Source organism: Penicillium subrubescens (assembly GCF_028828155.1).
Source record: "Penicillium subrubescens strain IBT 31985 chromosome Unknown utg000006l_segment0_segment0, whole genome shotgun sequence".
In the NCBI taxonomy this organism is placed as follows: Eukaryota; Fungi; Ascomycota; class Eurotiomycetes; order Eurotiales; family Aspergillaceae; genus Penicillium; species Penicillium subrubescens.
Genome location: NW_026643156.1, coordinates 3,398,027 through 3,418,855, shown reverse-complemented (window position 1 = coordinate 3,418,855; position 20,829 = coordinate 3,398,027). Strand labels below are relative to the sequence as shown.

The window sequence follows — 20,829 nt, the reverse complement described above, 5'->3', positions numbered from 1 at the left end:
GTAAGGCCTGCTACTCCAGCATTGCCTCGAGGCAACGCATCCGCTCCTCTTAAGCAGCATCTTGCTAGTGACGCCGCTCCCTTTCTTCGTTCTGCATAGCCTAGGTCTGTGCTATCTGCTGTAGTAGCGTTCGCGCCCACCCGGGAGGGCTTATCGATTCCTGTTGCTGCATTACTACTAGGGGTTACGTAGCGTGCCGGTAATACTTCGGTCGCTTTTCGTCCAATGTTCTAATATACCTAGGAATTAGGATCTTCTAGAGCTTTCTAATACGTCTCGAGCGCTAAGAGATCTATACGCGAGGATTCCGTTCCGATGTGTGTTCGTCGCTGAATCGCTAGGGATTCAGGGGTGTTTCCAATAAGTGCCTAGGTCGCTTTCCTAGGGCTTTTCCAATGACCAATGATACTTCTGGGTGTAGAAGGAAGCTTTTTGTATATGAAGGGCTGAAGTAAGACTTAGATTCAATCTAACTAGGCCAACATGCTGTTTACAAAAAGCTTAAGGAGGGGAAGTTAATCCCGCGCGTTCCCCACGTCAACATACCAAGGTCCCGTGATACACGTGACCAACATCGGGCACTGGCCCGTGACAATACTTACCTAATTCTAACTGCGGATTCCAAGAGTATCTCGTAACTATACTGATACTATGTAAGCCTTACGTCGGGTTCGGGTCCTGTTGAGTATCTTACAGAACGTGCTAGAAGTGCGCGCTAAGTAAGTTAATCACTTAGTGTTGCTACTAAGTGAATCCCCTACTTATAGGTTAGGTTGTCTTGAAGGTGAATTGTGAAGTGCAAAGTACTAAAGGTAGTAACTAAGTAACAATGTGAGATTGATCGCGAAGAACTAAATACATAATATGAAATGAGTGTCATTATATATCCAGCCCTTCGTGGTTGTGGTCTACAGTTGGGAATAGTGGTTGGTATATCGGACTGGTTGTTCGTATAGTCTATGTGGTATACCCAACTGTATACCTCCAAGTCACGTATGTCAGCGGCCAGTTCCTGCGTCGCGCTAACCGTCCCGTCGAGTAGGTGGGTATTAGTTGTGATGGTTAGCCGCAGGCTGTTTCTGGCTCCCGCCTCGAGTATCTGCCTTGGAGCCCCTCTGGGCATGCCCAAGTATACCGAAACGCACGTGATAACGCTAATCCCTAGCGTCCGTAGGATGATTGGTCCACGGTTGCCCCTCAAGTAGCTGCGGTCCCCGCGCCTCTTTGAGGTCCGTAACAAAGGGTTCCACCAGAAACGGAACGGATACGCATAAGAGACGGGACTGATTCTCTTTCTGTGAAGGGCTGAAGCAAGACTTGGTTCAATCTAACTAGGCCAACATGCTGTTTACAAAAAGCTTAAGAAAGGGAAGTTTATCCCGCGCGTTCTCCACGTCAACATGCCAAGGTCTCGTGATACACGTGACCTATATCGGGCACTGGCCCGTGACACTTTCTTTTCAATTCTTCTTCTCTTTCTTTCTTAAGTTTGTTGAAAACAGTATGTTTGCCTAGCTAGATTGAATTTAAGTCTTGCTTCAGCCCTTCACAAGCGGGTGTCTCTACCCCACCACGCTCTTCTGCCTGACCTTCTGCCTAACCTTCGGCCTGATCGTTCTGGTCTTCTATCCGCCCGTTCCTAAGAGCTTGCAAGGCCATGACCCATGGTTTACCGCCGGGCCCTGGCCCGTTACAATCGTGCCTTCAAGAGACTTAAAGGAGAGGAGGTCCTAACAAGCGTAGGGTAGCTTCCCTGCTTGCAAATCCGGGATAGTTGCAACGAGCTTCTATTATTGCTTAATCTAGCTCTAGACGACGTGCCTATCCTATGGGGGTGATTGGGATTCGGCGTATCCCAATCATTTTGTATGGCTTAGGGTTGTTGGGGTTACCGCAAATCCCAATCAGTTTTTTGGTGACACTATATTCCAAAATATTTCACCAGTTAGCCATTTTGAAATCATCTCTGATGCTCCGGATTTTCAAAGCGATCACGAGTAAGACAGTACAATCTCGGCGCAGTTGAAGTTGGTCGATAGTTTTTGATGGGGTACGACTGTAGATCCCTAGCGGGAGCTAGTGCTTAGGGCAGCCTATCGTGTGCATCAGCGGAGGAGGCCGAGGTGAAAGTGTCCCGTATCTTGATTGACAAGTTTAAGAAGACCTAGCAGGCGTTTCTGTTCTGCTTGGATATAGTTTGTCAAGCTGAGAATGTGATATAACTACTGGTGGTAATCACTTAGAACCTGCTCCCTCGGTGATCGGTGACTTTGTATTACCCCATCTTTGTATGGTTAACCGGGTTAACCCACCCACGCTATCGCAACAACCTAATAGACACTACGGCCCGGTATGCGATAAATGAGGCTATTCTACCAAGGGGAACCAGTCTAAGCTTGTGAGGCTGATTACAGATTGTAGAGATTAAAAGAGCGGAGGAGGGACGAACACTGTGTGATGTTTTTGCTTACATGTATATCAAAGGGCGGCCGAGAGTCGATTCTTAAGTTATGAAAATTGACTGGTAGAAACAAAGACGTCGCAACAGAAAGGAGACTAAGCTATTCCGGGTACGTTCTATCCCTGTACTTCGCGCGACCCGGAATAGAGCTCTTCTCAAAACACCAAAAATTTACGGACTATCCACACCGCCGACCACAACCTGCTAGAACCGCTGGACGCGGTGATTCGGTTACCAGGGTTACATTAGACCATTCAGATCACCCACTCGTAGTTCGTCGATAATGTTTGCATGCAAGCCACAGATCACTCGTTGGTCACCTGGGCGATCCAAGTAGTTGCTCCCCCTGCCTGGGTGAATGGTCTTTCCACTAATCAGCTTGAAACAATAGCCGGCGAGGATGTAGTGACTCCTGCAGACGTCAGCAGGTGCAGAAGATCTGAAATCTGGGGAACGGGAGGAAGGGCCTGATTAGTTGATGGTCTGGAGGACTGCTCTTTGAGGCACGAGTTCTAGGAGCGCATGAATCAGGACAAGGAGCAAGGCAGCTAGGCAATGTGAGGCGTAGAATATTGTATAGGGTATTAGCAGCGCGCTTGTGATAATCATCTATTGGTATCAACCCCTGTGATACAAGATTTATTCAAACACCAAGAAAAGTGCGGTTGCTTGTGGAGAATAGTGTGCTCGTGCCAACAATCACTAATCCAACCCCTTGTCCGCTCTCTTCTTCCACACGTCAGCAATGGTTCCAACACATGTTCTGGGTGCCGCCAAGAGGCAGTATCTCGGCCGCTTGAGTAGAAAACAGGACGGCTGATGCCGTCACAGCTAACACTCTCGCCGGCTGAAAGCCTCATGCAGGACCAAGAATGGGCCTCCAAATCGACCATCTCTTATCTTTTACACCAAGACATGACGACCTGGATTCCCTTCCTAATAGGTATAAACCTTAGCTTCCCAATGCAGCAACGGTTCCCGCCCTACCCAGTCTCTCGGCACGTCCCTCCCCTGAGTAACCTCCCTCCAGCCCTGCCTCTCCCGCTCGGGCCAATTCTCTACAAAATACTCATTACCAGGGGTATCCTGATCAGTAAAATTGGCCACCACAACCACAGGCGCCTGGCCTTGTGCTCCCCTTCTTCCACGCGATGATCTTGCCCTCACAGTTCTCATCCACATGAATGAACTCCGTATCATTAACCCCTAGAGCTGAGGATTCCTTTCTCAACCTCACAAGTGTTGCAACGTAATTGAAGACTCTTGCTCTCCAGTCCTCTGCCTTTCGCTCATAATTCACAGGGTCAACTTGTTTCTGCCTTACTGAACGATCCATTTGATCACAGAATTCCTCGCCCGCGAAAATCATCGGAATACCGACGGCCGTCAAGAGGCACGTAAATGCGAGTTTACTTCGTCGCTCAATGTCATCGACATGGTTGGCGGAAAGGAAGTTGAAAAGGCGCTCTTTCCTGGATCCTTCAGTGTCGTGAGAGGTGATGTAGTTTATTGCTTGTGCGCCGTCCGTGAAAGGGTGAGACTGGTCGAGCGTGCAGTTGATCATTTTACGGACCGTCCATTCAAAGTCGTCACCATCTGTAGATTCTCCTAGGATGGCGGCGCGGAGGCGTCCTTGGAACGGCTCGTTCCAGAGTGCATCGATAGTGCCACTGGTGACCATGTCGACGGGAACGCTGAGTTCTTCGCCAATGACGAGGAACTTGGAGGGGGAAGGCGTCCTGTATCTTGACCTGTAGAGAGACCATGCTTTCTCCGTATATGATCTTATGAAATCAAAATTAGCAATGTTGTTTACGCTGTCAAGCCTGAAACCGCCTATACCGAAGTCCGACATCCATCGGTGGAGATGTCCAAGATGGAAGGACCAGGAAGGATGGACATTTCCGGGTCTGCCCGACTCTGGATCATAAGTATTGGTGTCTTGGATGTAGCGCCATAGTCGTCCACCCCACCCCTCGCGCAGTTCAGTGGAGTGAGATTGGTAGCTGTCCTGGTTGTCTATCTCATCTTCCGGCTGAAGGTGAAACTGCTTGAAAGCTATATAGATATAGGGATCATGCCCAAAAGCCATCACAACATCTGTGAAGAATCGGATGCCCTTCATGTGAATGCTGTTCACCAACTTTGCTAACTCCGATGAAGTTCCCAGATCCGAGTCAGGAGCGTAGTAGTGAGCTGTAGCATATCCCCATTCACCTGTTCGTTTCGAGTCCGCAACAGGGAGCAGCTCCAGCGCGTTAACGCCCAGATCAGCCACAATAGCTTCATTAGCAACAGACGGAGTATCCCGGAACCGATCACCAGCAGTCGTCAAGTCGAATAGAGCGAGAACATCTGTGAAGGTGCCAACATCAACCTGCACATCCCCAGCCGGATTCTTATTCGCCCACGAAGTCGGGAGCTCGTAGATCACCAGGTGATTGTTGTCCGGTATAGCATCTTGTGCTGGAGGTGCCACATGGCTTGGCTCATTTCCATCAATGTCGCAGGGCCATAGCTTGCCGTCACGGAACTTGATCACGGAAGCTGGCTGGACGTGCTCATCCCGCGTTTCCGTGGCTCTGTAGTCGACCGTGTATGCAATTGGATCGGTGACTTGAAAAGCGCCCAGATGCTCTGATGATGTATAGATCTCGAACCAGTAGTGATAGACGGTATCATTTTTCAATGGCGGCTGTATGTCACTTGGATCGAGTTCCCAGAGATCTGGTTGGTCTGACACGCTTAGCTGACCGTTCCAAATTTCATGGATAGTAGCCGGTGGGCCGCCATTGAAAATGCCAAGTACCAGTGAAGGGGGGTTTGAAGCTGGTGTATCGGGTATCCAGAGGATAAATTTCTCTTTGCGGCGCTCAAGGAGATCAAACGTCATTTCAGGGTATTATGTGTGGGAGGAACGGTAGACAGTGTCAAGGAACCCTAGAGGACTATCAAACTAGTCAACATCAATGAAAAAGAAAAGAAGGGAAAAAAAATCCTTCCAAAGGTAAAGAACGAGTTCTTGTATTAACTTGGATATAGGTGGACGGGGAAAATAGGGAGAATGACCTGCGTCATTCAAGTGTGAGCTCCTGCGGAAAGCCCCCAGCCACAGAGCATACTATGAGTACAATCCACGGATACAAGACCCTCATGGAAAGGAATTTCAGATGATCTTCAAATTAACTTTCCATTCAAACCTTAATTGGTAAATACATACTAAAGATAAACTGGGCAATATGCGAGTCCGCAGGGCATTTAACCTTGCCAGGTGCCGTCGATCATCCGAGGCATCCGCCTATACCCTAGTAGCCAAAGCTATGAGCCTTCATTGCATTCGTTCGCTATCCTGACTCGTCCGCCGTGCGTGCTCCCGGCCCCTCGCGTGCGTGGCTGGAACCGTTAGTCGGGTCGGGCTGCCCCATCCAAAGTCAAATTCGAGTCTTCAGGAAAACACTGTAGGTAAGTCCGAGGACAGATCTAGATGAGCGAAAGCTATCCGGCCCTAATTACTATACCACATGCCGACTATCCTAACTCCCTGCCTTATACGGCTTATCTCGTCCTAGAGAAATATCGCGAGCGGCAGAAATAAATCTCGAGCTACGTATGCATCGTGGTACTCCCCTCACTCTGCGTTCGATCCTAGAATTTAAGAATGTTCTGAACTTATCTAAAGTATAGACGTCTTAGAAATTAAGGTGCGATTGGTGACGAAATAATCTCTGTATCGCTGGAGCCGATAACGCCCCAAAGGCCAACTCGACCACTGCCCGTGGACTCGCACGCTGTTAAGGTTTACCGTTAACATACACTTATCGAATCAGCTTTGAATAAACTCACGGCATTTTTGTACACGCTGTGATATTACATACCTAACAAATTGTAATTTACTGCACCCTTCAATTTCACATAGCCAGTTCAATAATTTATTCACCCCAGAGCCCTTGCCAGTGGGGTCTGGAAACAGGTGTCAAGCGTATATTAGTCAAGCCGATTTTGACATCATCATTGGCACCAAAGTGGAAGCTCTAGACAGAGGTTGTCTAGAACGGTCTAGAAGGTCTCGTACGCTGATCATTTTAGCTACTTAAGGTGTTCCGGCCCACTATCAATTGTATTTATCGGTCAAGGGTCTAGACCTGGAAAAGCAAGGGATAAGCTTAAATGTCAGTTGTTAGGTGGGGCTTGGTATGGCTAGTCTAAAAAGCTTATGAAGCTACCGACCGTATTGGTGGCGTTCTTTCTCTTCTCCCTCTTCATTCCGAGCGCATCTGGTGCCCACGTCAGGAGCCATTTCCGTCGACGCTTACGGCAGTCATTAACCGTAAGCAAGGGAACATAAAAATTGAATTACCATGGAAATTATCGCACTTCTTGTCACCCTATAAACTACCTTGCTTATCTAGCTTCAGGTCTTAGAAAATGTCTCTTTTTCCAGAGACTTTGACATGATCTTCTATGCTTTATAAACCCTTAGTCGTATTCGACGAAGATATACAGCGTTCCTCCTATTCAATTAGAATACTTTCTTGGATTCTGTTGCTATCCGGTACAACATAATGGCAGTTGATGTTGTTTCGGCATTGCAGCTTATTCTCACTGCTATTACTTCTGCCTACAATGGGATAGGGAATCATCGAATTGGCAAAACTGATCTCTCGTTTTGGCTACAAACATATAAAACTTACCTCAGTCAAGGTGAGCGAAAATTGATTGATCAAGGGCTGCGAAACGACCCGTGCTTTAGTCAAGCACAGCGACTTCTTGCACTCCACAGCGAGTGTTCTGTATGGCTCGAGAAGAATGGTTTCGGAAAACTGGGCGAAAAACAGATTGACATCCCGCATCTTTGGACTCGCAAAAGAGCCGAGAGTTTTGAAAAGATCGTGGGTCTTGTCTCGCGCAATAGAGATCGGCTCAATGATGAACTTTGTCGAACCTCGGTATAATGCTCAACGACGCCATGAAAGAGTCTACCTATTGACCTGATTGCAGAAACTACGTCCATACTCTGGCTCAACACCACTTAGGGCCAGCTCCGAGGCAATAATCGGTGGAAGCTATATAGATAATACTGAGGGTAAGGCCTCGACGTTTACCGAGAAGCATCAGAGCGGCTACTCACAAGAATTATTTTTCCTGACAAAAAAGTGACGAGCACAATTGACATAATTAAGGGCTCTGCGGAGCGACTTGGGATTCAAGTCTCTGATGTTGGGAGGTCCTAATAATGGAGACCATGGGGGAGAAGCCGACCTGACGTTGCAGCACCACCACATAATTTGAGGTTAGCTTTTTGTATTCTAGTATAATTACTACTGGAGAGAAGAGAAATTTCACATGATATGCCACTTGGCCATAATAACGTCATATTGTAGAACAGCGGGTCACATGTATTTTAGTAAATTTTCAAGGTCGTAGCTCAAGGTGAAAGGGTAGTTGTAGGGATCCAAAATTAGGCTAGGTTTTAATAGGGTACTGTGACGGGCCAGAGCCCGGCGGTGTGACCATATCCTATGGCCTTACAACATCGTCACTCACGGCCCTGGGGAGCGGTATTGTTTGGACAGCTTCACCGAAATTCAAGCTTTGACACGGCAACTTTGGCAGTGGTTGCACAACAGATGGTGATGATCGCCCGTTAACTTATAACCCGGCTAGCCAACCTGTCATTGCGCACTCAACCTACCCACTCACAGTTAGGCGACACTCGAGTAGCAATCGCCTATAATTTTTTATTGGCGACCTCACGCAGTCAAAAGAAGCAAGAAGAGTGTAGATTGGCCATAACGGGTCGACCGCAGCGACAAGTGACCCGTCCATGTATCATTTCAGTATGCTCTTTATTGACCCACCTACCATTGGAATGGAATTTCCCCTGAAAAAAGCGCGGCATCATTGTGCGGCACATGAATTGGCGTATCCAGAATAAGTCCGCACTGAACCAGCTTTTCGCCCAGTCACACTCAATGGGGTTATCGTCGAAATATCCCATGGCTTGCTTCATACTATTATACCATCCATCAAGATCACGATGGGTATTGAGTATTACCTTTGCCTCTGCTTCAGTGGTATACTTCTTCTGCAGACGTCTGTATAACGCCTCTAGGGAAGATAGGGGAATGATTGTATCGAAGCCATGGTGCGTATGATCCAGGCCCAGTATATGCAGAGCTTGATGAAGTGACTCCGTGCCAGACCTGGATATTCCAACCACTAGACCCGCATGGGCTGTTTTCTTTGTCCGTCTGTAGAAGGAGGGAAATTGTAGATATAATGCAAAATCCAATCAGGTATTGGGACCATGCTTGCAAGAAACTGATACCGGTTTAAAGAGGACCAGAGTTTGGTTCTTCAATATATCGAAGTCGTGGTTGTAATCCCTTTCAATCCAGTATCATAGGAATGCAGCAGAGTTCTCGGTGATAAGAGCACTCAAGAGATTCAATTCCTGAGCGCCGCATGATTCTAACCCAAGGCAGTGGTTCGAGGCCCATTGTGACCAGCTAAGGAGGGGCCACGCTAGGTCAAACATATCCTCTGATTCACTTCCAGGTACCCCCATTATAATATTCAGCCAAGTCTGATTATTTAAGTTATGGAGATTTCTCCGTTTCCTTCCTGCGTCGTCTGGTCTTACTTCTATGACTTACACCCAGTTCGTTCCCCTTTGTCTGTCTGGCTTGCAGAGACTGGTCTTTTGTATTACTAGGCTTGTATGTAAAGTCTAAGCCACCTTCTTTTGCAAGCGGCCCAAAGGTTCTTGTAAAGCTAGTTGGTGGCTATCTATTATCTGCTGTTTTCCTTCTGGTACAGACATCCAGAGTTCGATGTGCTGACAAGTCTTGCTCCCCCTCCAATTTACTTACTTACTTCCTGTGCTTAGAGATATCCTCGGTTATCGGTGAACCTCAGCCAGGAGGCTGCTGAAGGAAAAACACTTGCTATGAAGGTACCTTTTTCTAATAAGATTTCAAACGGCTATCGGCACCGCTAGGAACATTCACATCTGTATACGCGCCCGGCACAATACTGGATCATTAAGCCTAGGTTGTTTGGCCCTTTTGGTCTTAGCTGCCCGCTACCATATTTTGCCAAAGTCTTGCAATTGCGGTATAGATCACAGGGCACGCAAATACTGTGAGATAGTTTTATGGATGTTAGGGTCTCGCGGAGTTCCAGCGTCACTCCGCGACACGTAACTACCGAGATCGGCGCCTAGCGGGAGGAGTCCGGGACTCCGCGATACTCAGTACATGCCGTGCTCGGGTTTGACGGGCCATGGCAACAAGAGCCGCATATATATTGTAAGTTGGACAATAAGTTTGATCTGAAATGCAGCAAGAATGGCCTCTGATCACACCAAGCCCTCTCTGCATTTCACGGCTGGCTTCTGGATCAACGATCCTTGTGCGCCCGGTTATGATCCGGCCACCGGCTTATACCATGTCTTCTATCAATGTACGTATCTCCGGCGCCGCGAGAGGATTCCACTGACATAGTCCAGGCAATCCACATAGCACTGTATGGGGCTCTATGTCGTGGGGTCATCTTACCAGCAAAGATCTCGTTTCGTGGACACCCTCAACTACTCCCGCTTTAGTACCCGACCAGCCCTACGACCGTGATGGAGTTTTTACTGGTTGCATGGTGCAACCCACAAATTCCCAAGATTCGCTAAAGGTTATTTACTCGTCTGTCTGCCGTTTGCCTTTTCACTGGAGCACACCGCCATATCCCCGCAACGCCGCTGGACTAGCAATCGCTGAATCTAACGATAACGGAGAGACTTGGACGAAATGCTCCGAAAACCCAATCTTGATAGGCGAACCCAAGGGGATTCGAGTAACTGGCTTCCGTGATCCCTTCCTATCGGAATGGCCGGCTTTGGACCAACTCCGTGGACAGAAGTCCCTGTATGGTCTTGTCTCGGGCGGAATCGATGGCTACGGACCGACGGCCTTCCTATATTCCGTGCTGCATGAGAATTTATCCAAATGGCACTATTTGTGTCCCTTGGTCGATATGTCTGCGCGATTTCAACCCTCGCAGAAGTGGTCTGGGAACTTCGGCGTCAACTGGGAATGCGCAAATTTCCTGACGCTTAGATCCCATAGCGCTAGCCGCGTGTGCCTCATCCTTGGTGCGGAAGGAGACGTGGAACGGGAACACATTCGGAATTTTAAAAACCACCTACACGTTCCTCCAAGGACTGTTCGTTCTCTATTGTGGATGTTTGGTGATTTGCGGGCTGGGAGAGACTCCGCTCGTGTTAACTTCACTCATGGCGGCTATTTGGACTGTGGGTCGTTATATGCGGCAAATTCGTTTTTCGATGCGTTATCCAGGAGACATATAATGCACGCATGGATACCCGAGGAGGATATTACAGCCGATTACGCCAAAAGCAAAGGGTGGAACGGTGCGTTAGCTATTGCCCGCGAACTCTATCTCCTTCCCATACCAAGTGTTACTCGAGCACTTCATAGTCCTCTCTCGGAAATAGCGTCTGTTGAGAAAGTTCCAGATGGAGACGGTTCAGTCACATTATACACTCTCGGCATTCGGCCAGTGGAAGAGATTACTCAACTCCGCGGGTCCTGCAATGATGTTTGTGAACGCCGTCATATTTCACTCCCATCTTCGGCAGGCCAAGCAAAACAGGCACTGTGCTCCGAATTGTTCACGACCTGGGAGCTCGAGGCAACTATTACCATTGACCCAAGTCGCTGCCTTGAGGTAGGTTTCTCTATCAGCCACAATGGCGACCCGTCCGTATGCACTGCCATCATCTTTTCGCCACAGGAAGAAACGATCAGCGTCAACAAGGGGAGACCAGCATTCAACCACAACATACGCAATTGCCCGGAGCAAGGGCCCTTTACGCTCTTCTATAAGGCCAACGATCAAGAAGCCGAATCCAAAGACAAATTAGAGGACTTGTGTATTCGCATTATCGCAGATGCGGACGTCTTGGAGATCTTTGCAAATGATCGCTTTGCTCTTGCAACGATGGTCTATTCTCCGGATGGTATTGGCCCTGCCGCCCTATCGGCATTTGCTGATGGGGGCCCAGGGAGCGCTTTTATCGAAGACGTCACTGTTTGGAATGGCTTATCGAGTACTCGGAAATAAGACGCGGATGAGCACATGTCAAGAGGGTTCAACTTTTATTAACTTATCAAAACGTATTGCCATTAATTGTTGCGTTTTCCGTACAAACTAGCCTCTGAAAGTCGCTCTTCCAGTACTTCCTGCAACATCATCAAAGATGGGCTCTGCTGCAATACCGTCTTGTCGACGCGACCTGATGCTTGGATACATTGATGGAACTGGGGTGAACAGAGCTCACTCAAACATGGGGTATTCCCTGCAGTCATGGCGGCCACGGAAGTGATAAAAATACTATCAAGCAATGTTAGTAAACTAAGTCCCCCAAATCATAGAGAGATTCCAAACCAACCTGACGAATAATGTCCACCTGTTCACCCGACAGTTATCAAACGCCGCAACAATACTCGGTGTCAACATCATGTAGGAATCGAAGAATGTCCGGCAATGATCCAGAAGACGGTCGGAAACGGCTCCATCCTGCATCGCCTGATAAACGGCCGGCCAGTATATGGAAAGCTTGCAGCAGTAGTACTGGACCCGCAGAAAGTTCGACAGAGGACAGGGCGGGATTTTGACCATTTCTAAGGGCTGAGACAGGTCGCCCTTTTCAAAACGGATCATTTCCGGTAGGCAAAGATACCACTCTTCCAGTTGGTGTTCCAGCTCTAGTGCGATACTCGGTGCATAAACGTACTCCCCCGCGGATGTCGCCTGAACAGCTGTGTTGCATCGATGTAGCATACGCCTCATGGCAATCTCTGCCAGGAAGTAGGATCGCGTATTTTCCATATTTTCCCTGTTTGAGAGAGCAGACAGTGCAATACCCGAGGGAGCAGGTGCAGTATCAGCTAGGGACATGTTCCGTGGTTGAAATTCCCATGTCTGCTGGCATAGTGGCAGTGGGACATGTTCATCCAGATACCATATGCCACTCTTGGGGACATCCAATTGGCCAGCAATTTCACTTCAACTGAAGTCAGCGACGAATCATAATTAGCAGGGTCGGACTGCATACTTCTCGAGTAGTAATGCACCCCAATATGCACGCCGAGTTTGGTCAACAGTATCTGGATTATCACCTTCCAGCCCACTGGGTTAAATACGTCAGCATTGCTTCACCATGGCCAGGATGGGTATATCACCTTTTGATGATGTTCTGGATCTTGGAAGACGCAATCAAGCAATAGTCGTGTGCCTGGCAGGGCTTCAAAAGACAGCAATAATACAAACTGATTAACACTAAGCACTGAACACTGCGAACACTGCACTCGGAGATGATGATTGGCAGCAAGGTGAGAGCGGTTTGAAAATATGGGATATCTGGGACTGCTTCGTCTCCCTCGACAACAAGACCGATGGCGACCACAAGAAGGGAAAGGCAAGTTTCCGAAGAGGGAGGCAAGGATCCAGAGAGTACCCGAAAGTACTCTTGTGAAAATCCTAACGGGAGAATGGGATACCAGATGTGGACGTGTGCGGAGAATGCAGCCAAGGCGCTAATGAGGTAATTAGTTGCAGATAGTTAACTACCTTGTTCGCATTGGGCTTCACCTACCTCACTATATGCCGATGACGAACAACAAGCATCCGTGTACCTGCGCTCGCGTTGGCCTCAGACGAGATAGTCCGTTCCCCCCGGAGCAGAACCTGCGCGAAATCGGCGTCTAATCCTAGTACATCCATGAGTGATGAATTACTAAGCAGCTTGGAAGGCAAGTCAAATGGCGAGTCCTCTTGGCTTGCCAAGACCTCATATTCCGACCGGGATCCTCCCATATGAACGCTGGGGGAAATGGGCTGTGTGGGAAGCATCAAGCTGACAAGTACATCGAGACGTTTATTCATGGCACTCAGTGCTTCCTCGACACTATCCCGAATGTTAGCCCAGTCTTCGCGGTGCGGAGAGAGTGGTCGCCTACCGATCGGGGGGCTCCACTGGCGGCTCTTGGTAGATGCAGCGCACGCCGCGAGTTTGGCAATAGTGACATGACGGCTTCTGCGAATCACATTTGGTTCTCCGTGTGCGACATGCATCGCATGCTAGGGTGGTGCGTTTTCTCTTGCTTGAGCGGCGTTCTTCCATAGTCAAGGGTACGGTGTGGAAGCGTTGACGGAGTCGCCCGGTATAAATCGCGGAGGAGGACGTGGCTTCCGCTTGTTGTGGGTTCGGTACCCCGCACTTTACCCAGCATTTGACACCGGTAGAGAACGGCGATTCCCCGCGGAGCAAATTCTATTCCTTAAGTTTGGGTGGATGGGTTTCTCAGGCATAATCTGGCTTTGGTAATCGGTTAAAAATCCACCATCTCCGTCGAATATTTCGCACTGAGCTGTACCTCCTGCTGCGTATATTGGCCACCCAGAGCCAACCACTTCCAAGGACACTGCGTTGTCCACCTATCGATAGGTAGCTTTCACCAAGACGAATCTACCAGCAACACTGCTCTCCGTCAGGAAAGATTAAATGTATAGAGACACTATTTTACACGCACGCGCTTAATCGCGACTAATTGCACGTTGTTCAAGGTATACGATTCTGCACTTCACTATTTAGCAAGATAACTCGACCACATCCACCTTCCCCAATTCTGTTAAAGAAACTTCAGAACATTCGACTCGTCTAGTCAAGAGTCAATAAGGTTTATGAGATTCGAGTGCGATATCGGTATTGACTGCATTTTCTCGCTACATGCCCAAGCCCCCCAAGAAGCGTTGCCGGATGTCCTTGCAAATTTCAACATTAGTGCGTGCACGCGCTTGAGAATCGCGCGCCCTCCGTGCCAACCATTCATTCCTGTCCTGGACAAATGCCTCCATTCGCTTATCGCGCTGATTTACCATAGCCTGCTTCTCGGCACTCATGCTGCTCACATCTGGCTCAGGTACATCATCCGCGGACGGGAACTGAGGTTTGCGCGGAATGCGCTTCTCCACGGGCAGGATATCGAGCTTTGGACCGGGAAGGGTCTGGTACCAGTACGCTGTAGTACTCCAGTCATCCCGCAGATGGTTCGCATGCCCAGATTCCAGAGTCACTCTAATCCTTTTGTTGAAACGCACGGGGTCCGTCAGGTGCCAGCGGTAACTGACCTGGTAGTTGGGCACGTCTTCTTCATGGATGATAGTGCCGCAAAAAGGGTACGCATTCTTCTGCATGCCCCATCCCTGCGTGAAATAATCCTCCCCACCAGTGCCATGCATGCTCGGCGGCCAGGTGTCGTCGTCGATGAAGATCATATCGTCGCCTTCACCCCACCAGGTTCCCTGGAAGTGTGCGACAGAGTGGTTACAGCCAATGTACTGCCCGCTGCCTTCAGTTTCTAAAATAACGTAGTTGTCCTTTCCGTCTAGGTTCGGCACTTGCGTCTCGAGGCTATTGGTCTGGATGCGGGACGGTGCCCAGCCATTCGTGGGGTTCATGCGGCGCCAGTGAGCGTGGAAGTAAAGCGTATCCGCCGGCAAAGGCTCCGGGTACAGTTCATAGTCGATATAGAAGTACTGGAAATACGCCTCGTCGTTCTGGTTCTCGATCTCAACGCGTGCGCGTTTATTGAACGGCATAGTGAGGTAGCAGTTGAACGCCGCCGCGCCGCCAAACTTCTTCTCCTCGGATGGCTTGACTGACACCGTAAATGGGAGAGACTGAAAGTTGGCAGCCATGGAATGACCGAGACAGAAAAAGTCCCCGATGGGCGCTATAACGTTCGGAGTCTCGGAATTATCCCAGTACATCTTGATAAGCACCTTGCGGTAGTAGTCCGGGTCGCTGACTTCATAGTTGAGGCCGAGGGCGTTGTGGATCTCCATCATCGCGACCCCAGACTTGGAGTAGGGAATCAATCCTGGGCCTAGGATCTTGCGGCAGGTCTGCACAAACCACAGGTGCGTTATAGCACCGGGTCCTTCGAGATCGGCGAGCACAATGGACTCTCCGGGTAGCACGACAAAGGCGTCTTCGTTGAGGCCCGTATGGTCCCAACTAGCTACCCGAGCACTGCGGGCGACTTTTCTCTTGGCCAGGCTGGCTAGAAGATCACTTCCGATAGGCATTTTGCGAGAGATGACGGTTTTGTCGAAGGATGGATTTGACGCAACCAGGATCTAGGACGCCGTCCTTGCGTTCTTTTATAACCTCAAGCTATACTGCCAAGCCATCAGGTTCTTCCTTGGCTCGATTATTGACCCTGACACGCGGAATAAACTAATACCTCCGCGACAAACAGCGTCTGTCTCTACGCCTGCCTCCGCGGAGTAGGGCTCCTGTTGGGCTTGGGTGCGATCAAACTTCTGATCGCAATGGAACTTTCAAGCAAAACATGTAATCCATCCCGAATGTCCACATGGAATGTAATGGATCTATAGAAAATATATTGCTCGCAGTCCCCAAAGTCCTTTTGGCACCACACATTCGATTGCAGGGTCTGATTCACGCTGATTGGCCGTTGGAAGTTCAATTGACCAAGACGCATAAGCCTTACATATGTCCGAGAATTGACCGCCATCCAATCAAAAACCAATCTCGTCAAAATTGTATGTATGCCCTCGCGTTAATGTCCCATCTTTGGCAGTGAGACCGCAGACCATGAAGTCAAATCGTAATCTGTCCAACCTCGAATCTCGCTTTCAAATGGGTGCGACCGATCGGCGAATGCTCCAGTACTGGAGATTCTCGGCCAACCACGTGGGATGGCGATAAGCACCAACGCCTGCAGGTAATATCGTTGAAAGCCCTATTTACCACTTTTGGTGGCCTGCGGGCTGGAGGGCGCTGAGAGTCTGTAGCACAGCTTGGCAAAACCCCTCAATAAAGCTGAGAGCTTCGGCTTATCGCGATCGGAATAGGCATGCTCGGCCTCCGGGAGAGGATTCTCTTCTGTTACCGCGGTTAACCATCTCGAGCCGCGAAGAGCGCCAGCATGCACCAGAGTCTACTAACCTAAGATACAGGAAGGGGGTTTTGGTGTCGCGGAGCATCGTTGATTCTCCGCCGAGTCAAGTTGGGTCAAAGAGCGGGGTACCGACAAAAGCGGAGTCCATTTCCCCCTCCGCAGTTCATACTGAGAGTACCCTTTACTATGGAAGCACGCCACCGAAACAAGAACAAAAGCACAACTCTAGCATATGAAGCATGTCGTACACGAAGAAGGAAATGCGATCTACAGGAACCGTCATGTCGCTATTATCAAACCCGCGTCGTGCGCTGCACCGGCCAACGGAGACTCCGATCGGCACGTGACGACTCTCTCCACACCCCAAAGACACGGCTCAACTTTTGACACGTCGTCTCCGAGTTTGGGCTTCGTAGTGTTCAGGGTTCGGTGTTGATCAGTTTGTAGTATTGCTGTTTCTCAAAGTCTTGTGTTGAGGTATGCAGAAAAATGCTGCATATCCATTCTATGGCATAATGATTGATACAGGAAGGAAAGCGGGAATGGCCGTGACGTATCGCGGAGCTATCAGGTTGCTCCGCGCCGAAGTCGGAGGTGCTAAAAGATCCAAACCGAACCCGTCCGTGTAAACTCAAGACAGTTCCCCCAGCTTTTCAATCCACGCTTATTCTTCCCCATATTGTGTCCCCATGGCTTGGCACTCGTTTTTCGAAACCTTAAACTCCTAGAGACGTTTTCCAAGCGCTGAAGCCGCCGTGAGATGTCTATAAAGCCTTCTGAGGACTCCCTGGCAATCTTGAGGATCCTAATTGCAAGACCACTTCCCTTTCAATCAGGCTTTCTCCAACGAGCGAGACTCTGGCGACCATGTGAGTTCCCACGGTGCGTTTTAGCCCGCCCATAAGCGCAAGCTGAACACCCAGCTAATGGCTCATCCTGCAGGGTAGACTACTCGGTCATCGACTCCGCCAATAAGTGGCGCATGCTGAGAGAACAATGGCGCTTCGCATTGTGGTGTACGTGCTCTCTCCCCCGATATCCCGTCATACAGTCGGTGCTGACTCGTTAAAACCAGCTCTCTGGATATCCAGCGGCGTGGTAATGCAGGGCTACGATCTCGTCGGTGGTGGTCAGCTAGCGGCCCTGCCCCAGTTCCGGAAGAAATTTGGCATTCTGGAGGCGAACGGCAGTTACTTGATTCCTGCTCATTATCTTTCTGCGTGGAGCTCTATCGCTCCGGCTTGTGAGATTGTCGCAACGTTTATCTTCGCGCCACTGCTCGAGAAGTTTGGGCGGAAGCCTGGGATTCTGGTTGCTGCCTTCATCTCCGCGGGAGGTATCCTCCTCCAGCAGCTGGCAGGTGATTGGACAGTACACCTTGCCGGCCGTGGCATCAATGGTACATCCTGCGATCACTCGCACTCTCAGTTCGCGTTACTGATCCCTGAACAGGCATTGCCATCGGGATGATGTTTACAATCTCTCCCCTCTGGATTGGAGAGACTTGTCGCCCCGAGCTTCGGGGGTTCTTTCTCTGCTTCTTCAATACAAGTATCGTCTTCGGGCAATTTGCAATGTGAGAGCAACCATCCTGGATATGGTGATGGAACTCGACTCATAAAGTTATTGTTTTGTTTAGTGTGGCTGTATCGAAAGGCAGCAGCTATCTGACAACTAAATGGTAAGTTACAAGGCTGTACTTGTATTTGCGACCGATACTAACTTCACTTTGCAGGCAATGGTGGCTACCTGTTGTCTCCATGTACATTTTTCCGCGTGAGCCCTCTGCCTCTCCATACTTCTAAGAGATGCGCCTCTTTAACCAATGTGCCTAGTCATTCTCGTATCTGGTTGGCTATTCTTCCCAGAATCGCCTTACTGGCTAATCCGCCAGGGCAAGACGGCCCAGGGCCGAAAATCTCTTAAGGTTGTGTACGGCTTCAGGGATGAATCATTTTATGACGCCGAAATCAATCGTATGGAAGCGGAGATCCGTGTGACAAGAGATATTCAGGGCGATATCGATGCGAGACACCGTGGCCGAATATGTGGCATCAACTTCTCGGCCGAGGCCGAGTGCTTCCGAGGCACCAACCTCAAACGGACAATGACGGCCATCTTCGCAGCGAGCGCCCAACAAATGATCGGTGCGACTTTCGTTATAGGCTACGCGACATACTTTCTTGAGCTCATCGGCGTCAATGATTATTTTAATGCGTCTGTGGCTTTGTATGTTGTCATGCTTCTCGCGAGTATGGCTGCTTTTCCACTCACGGAGATTATCGGTCGCCGCACTTTGATTGTTGGACCTCAGTTTGCCCTTTGCGCTATGCTTCTGCTCATTGGAGTCATGGGGTGCATCCCCGATCGTGCCAAAGCGAGTTGGGGCATCGTTGCTTTTATATACGTATGGGCTATTATTTACCAGCTTTCTATTGGGGCTACAGGATTTGTGCTTGCATCGGAGCTTGCCACCATGCGCCTCCGTGGTGCGACTCAAGGCCTGGTTACCATTTCGAACGCTGTTTGGGGCCTTATTATGCAGTTCACTATTCCTTACATGGTACGTCTTAATTCCTTGCTACATACACTCTCCAATATGCCCCCTCGGCTTCGCCCCTGCTAACATTGTACCATGAAGATTAACCCTGATGCCGGAAACCTCGGAGGCAAAGTAGGATTCATTTTCCTGGCCACTGGTTTAATTGCTGCTGTGGGAGGATTCTTCCTGTATCCAGAGACCAAGGTAAGTCTAGGCTCTACCTTGCAGCGCATATATGCTAATGGTCTGTTCAGGGAATATCATTTGAGAAACTTGATGAACTGTTTGCTCTCAAGGTGAAACCACGGCACTTCAAGCAGAAGGCGAAGGAGACTGCACATATCGTCACAGGCGAGGTAAAACTGGACACCCGTAGTGTTCATGCGGAGCAAATTGAAGCTTGATGCTACCAGAAGACCGGGACGGGCTACTCCATTCACAATTTTGCACCATATCTTCAAGGCCTATTATGATTGTTAAATGTAATGCAACGTACGTAGTCGCCGTCTCCGCAACCCCGTCAAATACCTGAAACCTCCCGATTGTGAGTCCCATCGTGTATATGTAGAAACCCACAAATACTTTGTTAAGTGCGAATACGGGCGAAACTAAGGACTAGATGATCACCATAGCAAACCAATAAGCCTACAAGTAATGTTAACCTGCGATAGGTAGTAGTTTCTCTATCTCTAGCCTATTTCCACTTCGAGGCTCAACACTACTTTAATATAACTTTGCCCGGTTATGCCCTCTGCAATAGCGTTGCATGTTAAAGTACCGCTTGAGGAGTCTCTACACAATCTTAAAAGTATACAATACCTTTCCCGCTAAGGAAGCTGTTTATAGCTAATTAGGAAAAGAAGTAGGTAGTCATAGTTAATAAATTCGGTGATATTATCGTTACTCATGCTACTAGAAACAATCCCCTTATTAGGACCTCGCGAGTCTTACCTTACCACCTAATGTTCTGATCCGCGGGTTTTCTTTTAGATACTAGAGAGCGTTAACTGCGTAGCGAAGGGTCAAGATAAACAACAGGTCGACATACGTAGTCGTGTATCATCGCTTAACTATATTATGCTAGTTACCAGAAAGGAGGGGCGAAGTATATAATGCTAAACTTCTAATAGAGGACATCAAGCATTTTATTTATCGACGCAGTATATCTAATGCTTTACGTTAACCAACATTTCAATTAAGCGTTTGGCACATTGTTGCACCGTATGATTCTGACAACTATGTAATGTACTTGGAATAAGCATCTTGTACCGGTGGTGTCCCTGCAGCTCCCCTGGAGTTTGACGCCATGATTTGGACGTCCTGGACGTCCATAGTCTATGACTGACGTATGGCCTGGAATCCCCAAAGAAAGGTTATTGTTTCCTGGTGTCTTTGGATTCCAGTGAGCGATCGAGCGGAGTCCAGCGCTTCGCGAATGCGCCTTACGGGTAAGTTAGTCTCATATATATATATTCACTTGTTCTTCATTTTTAAGCGTAGGTTCTATAGAGCGTGTCTGGCCATACATCACGTCACAAGGAAGAACTGGTGAATCTGAAGCGGGATTTATCGAACTCAGAATACGTGCCAACGATGAGAGCCTATGCGAAGAGCGAGACTCTATCGGGGAATAGGGTCGTAATGCTCGTAGTATTGCATTAATTCGTTCGATCAGAGTGAGACTACCCATTAGTATAATTTATCACGGACAAGTATCGGGCAGTCTATTCAGATAAGCACTCTCTTATATTATCCTCAGGAGGATACAGGATGGCGCAGACAAGGAAAACTTGACAATTTGACAATTCTCCCAATTTATT

At 48.9% G+C, this 20,829-nt stretch overlaps 5 protein-coding genes across 5 annotated transcripts; 2 read left to right on the top strand and 3 right to left on the bottom strand.

The window, feature by feature from the left end:
- Positions 1–3,551: 3,551 nt before the first annotated feature.
- Positions 3,552–5,354, bottom strand: N7473_009748 (uncharacterized protein; the record flags this gene model as incomplete). The annotated part of the gene is made up of 1 exon (XM_057155687.1): positions 3,552–5,354. One exon carries the CDS (start codon positions 5,352–5,354, stop codon positions 3,552–3,554), a length of 1,803 nt encoding a protein of 600 aa, XP_057006817.1.
- A 4,456-nt stretch (positions 5,355–9,810) lies between these two features.
- On the top strand, positions 9,811–11,599 carry N7473_009747 (glycoside hydrolase family 32 protein; the record flags this gene model as incomplete). The annotated part of the gene is made up of 2 exons (XM_057155686.1): positions 9,811–9,925; positions 9,972–11,599. The coding sequence occupies 2 exons, from the start codon at positions 9,811–9,813 to the stop codon at positions 11,597–11,599; spliced, it is 1,743 nt and encodes a 580-aa protein (XP_057006816.1).
- A 62-nt stretch (positions 11,600–11,661) lies between these two features.
- N7473_009746 (fungal specific transcription factor domain-containing protein) lies at positions 11,662–13,612 on the bottom strand (the record flags this gene model as incomplete). The annotated part of the gene is made up of 5 exons (XM_057155685.1): positions 11,662–11,890; positions 11,928–12,542; positions 12,594–12,668; positions 12,721–13,074; positions 13,134–13,612. 5 exons carry the CDS (start codon positions 13,610–13,612, stop codon positions 11,662–11,664), a joined length of 1,752 nt encoding a protein of 583 aa, XP_057006815.1.
- Positions 13,613–14,263: 651 nt separating this feature from the next.
- On the bottom strand, positions 14,264–15,628 carry N7473_009745 (glycoside hydrolase family 172 protein; the record flags this gene model as incomplete). The annotated part of the gene is made up of 1 exon (XM_057155684.1): positions 14,264–15,628. The coding sequence occupies one exon, from the start codon at positions 15,626–15,628 to the stop codon at positions 14,264–14,266; it is 1,365 nt and encodes a 454-aa protein (XP_057006814.1).
- Positions 15,629–17,449: 1,821 nt separating this feature from the next.
- On the top strand, positions 17,450–19,413 carry N7473_009744 (putative MFS alpha-glucoside transporter; the record flags this gene model as incomplete). Its single annotated transcript, XM_057155683.1, has 8 exons — positions 17,450–17,483; positions 17,543–17,866; positions 17,920–18,043; positions 18,107–18,148; positions 18,203–18,243; positions 18,303–19,030; positions 19,109–19,213; positions 19,264–19,413. The coding sequence occupies 8 exons, from the start codon at positions 17,450–17,452 to the stop codon at positions 19,411–19,413; spliced, it is 1,548 nt and encodes a 515-aa protein (XP_057006813.1).
- Positions 19,414–20,829: the final 1,416 nt, after the last annotated feature.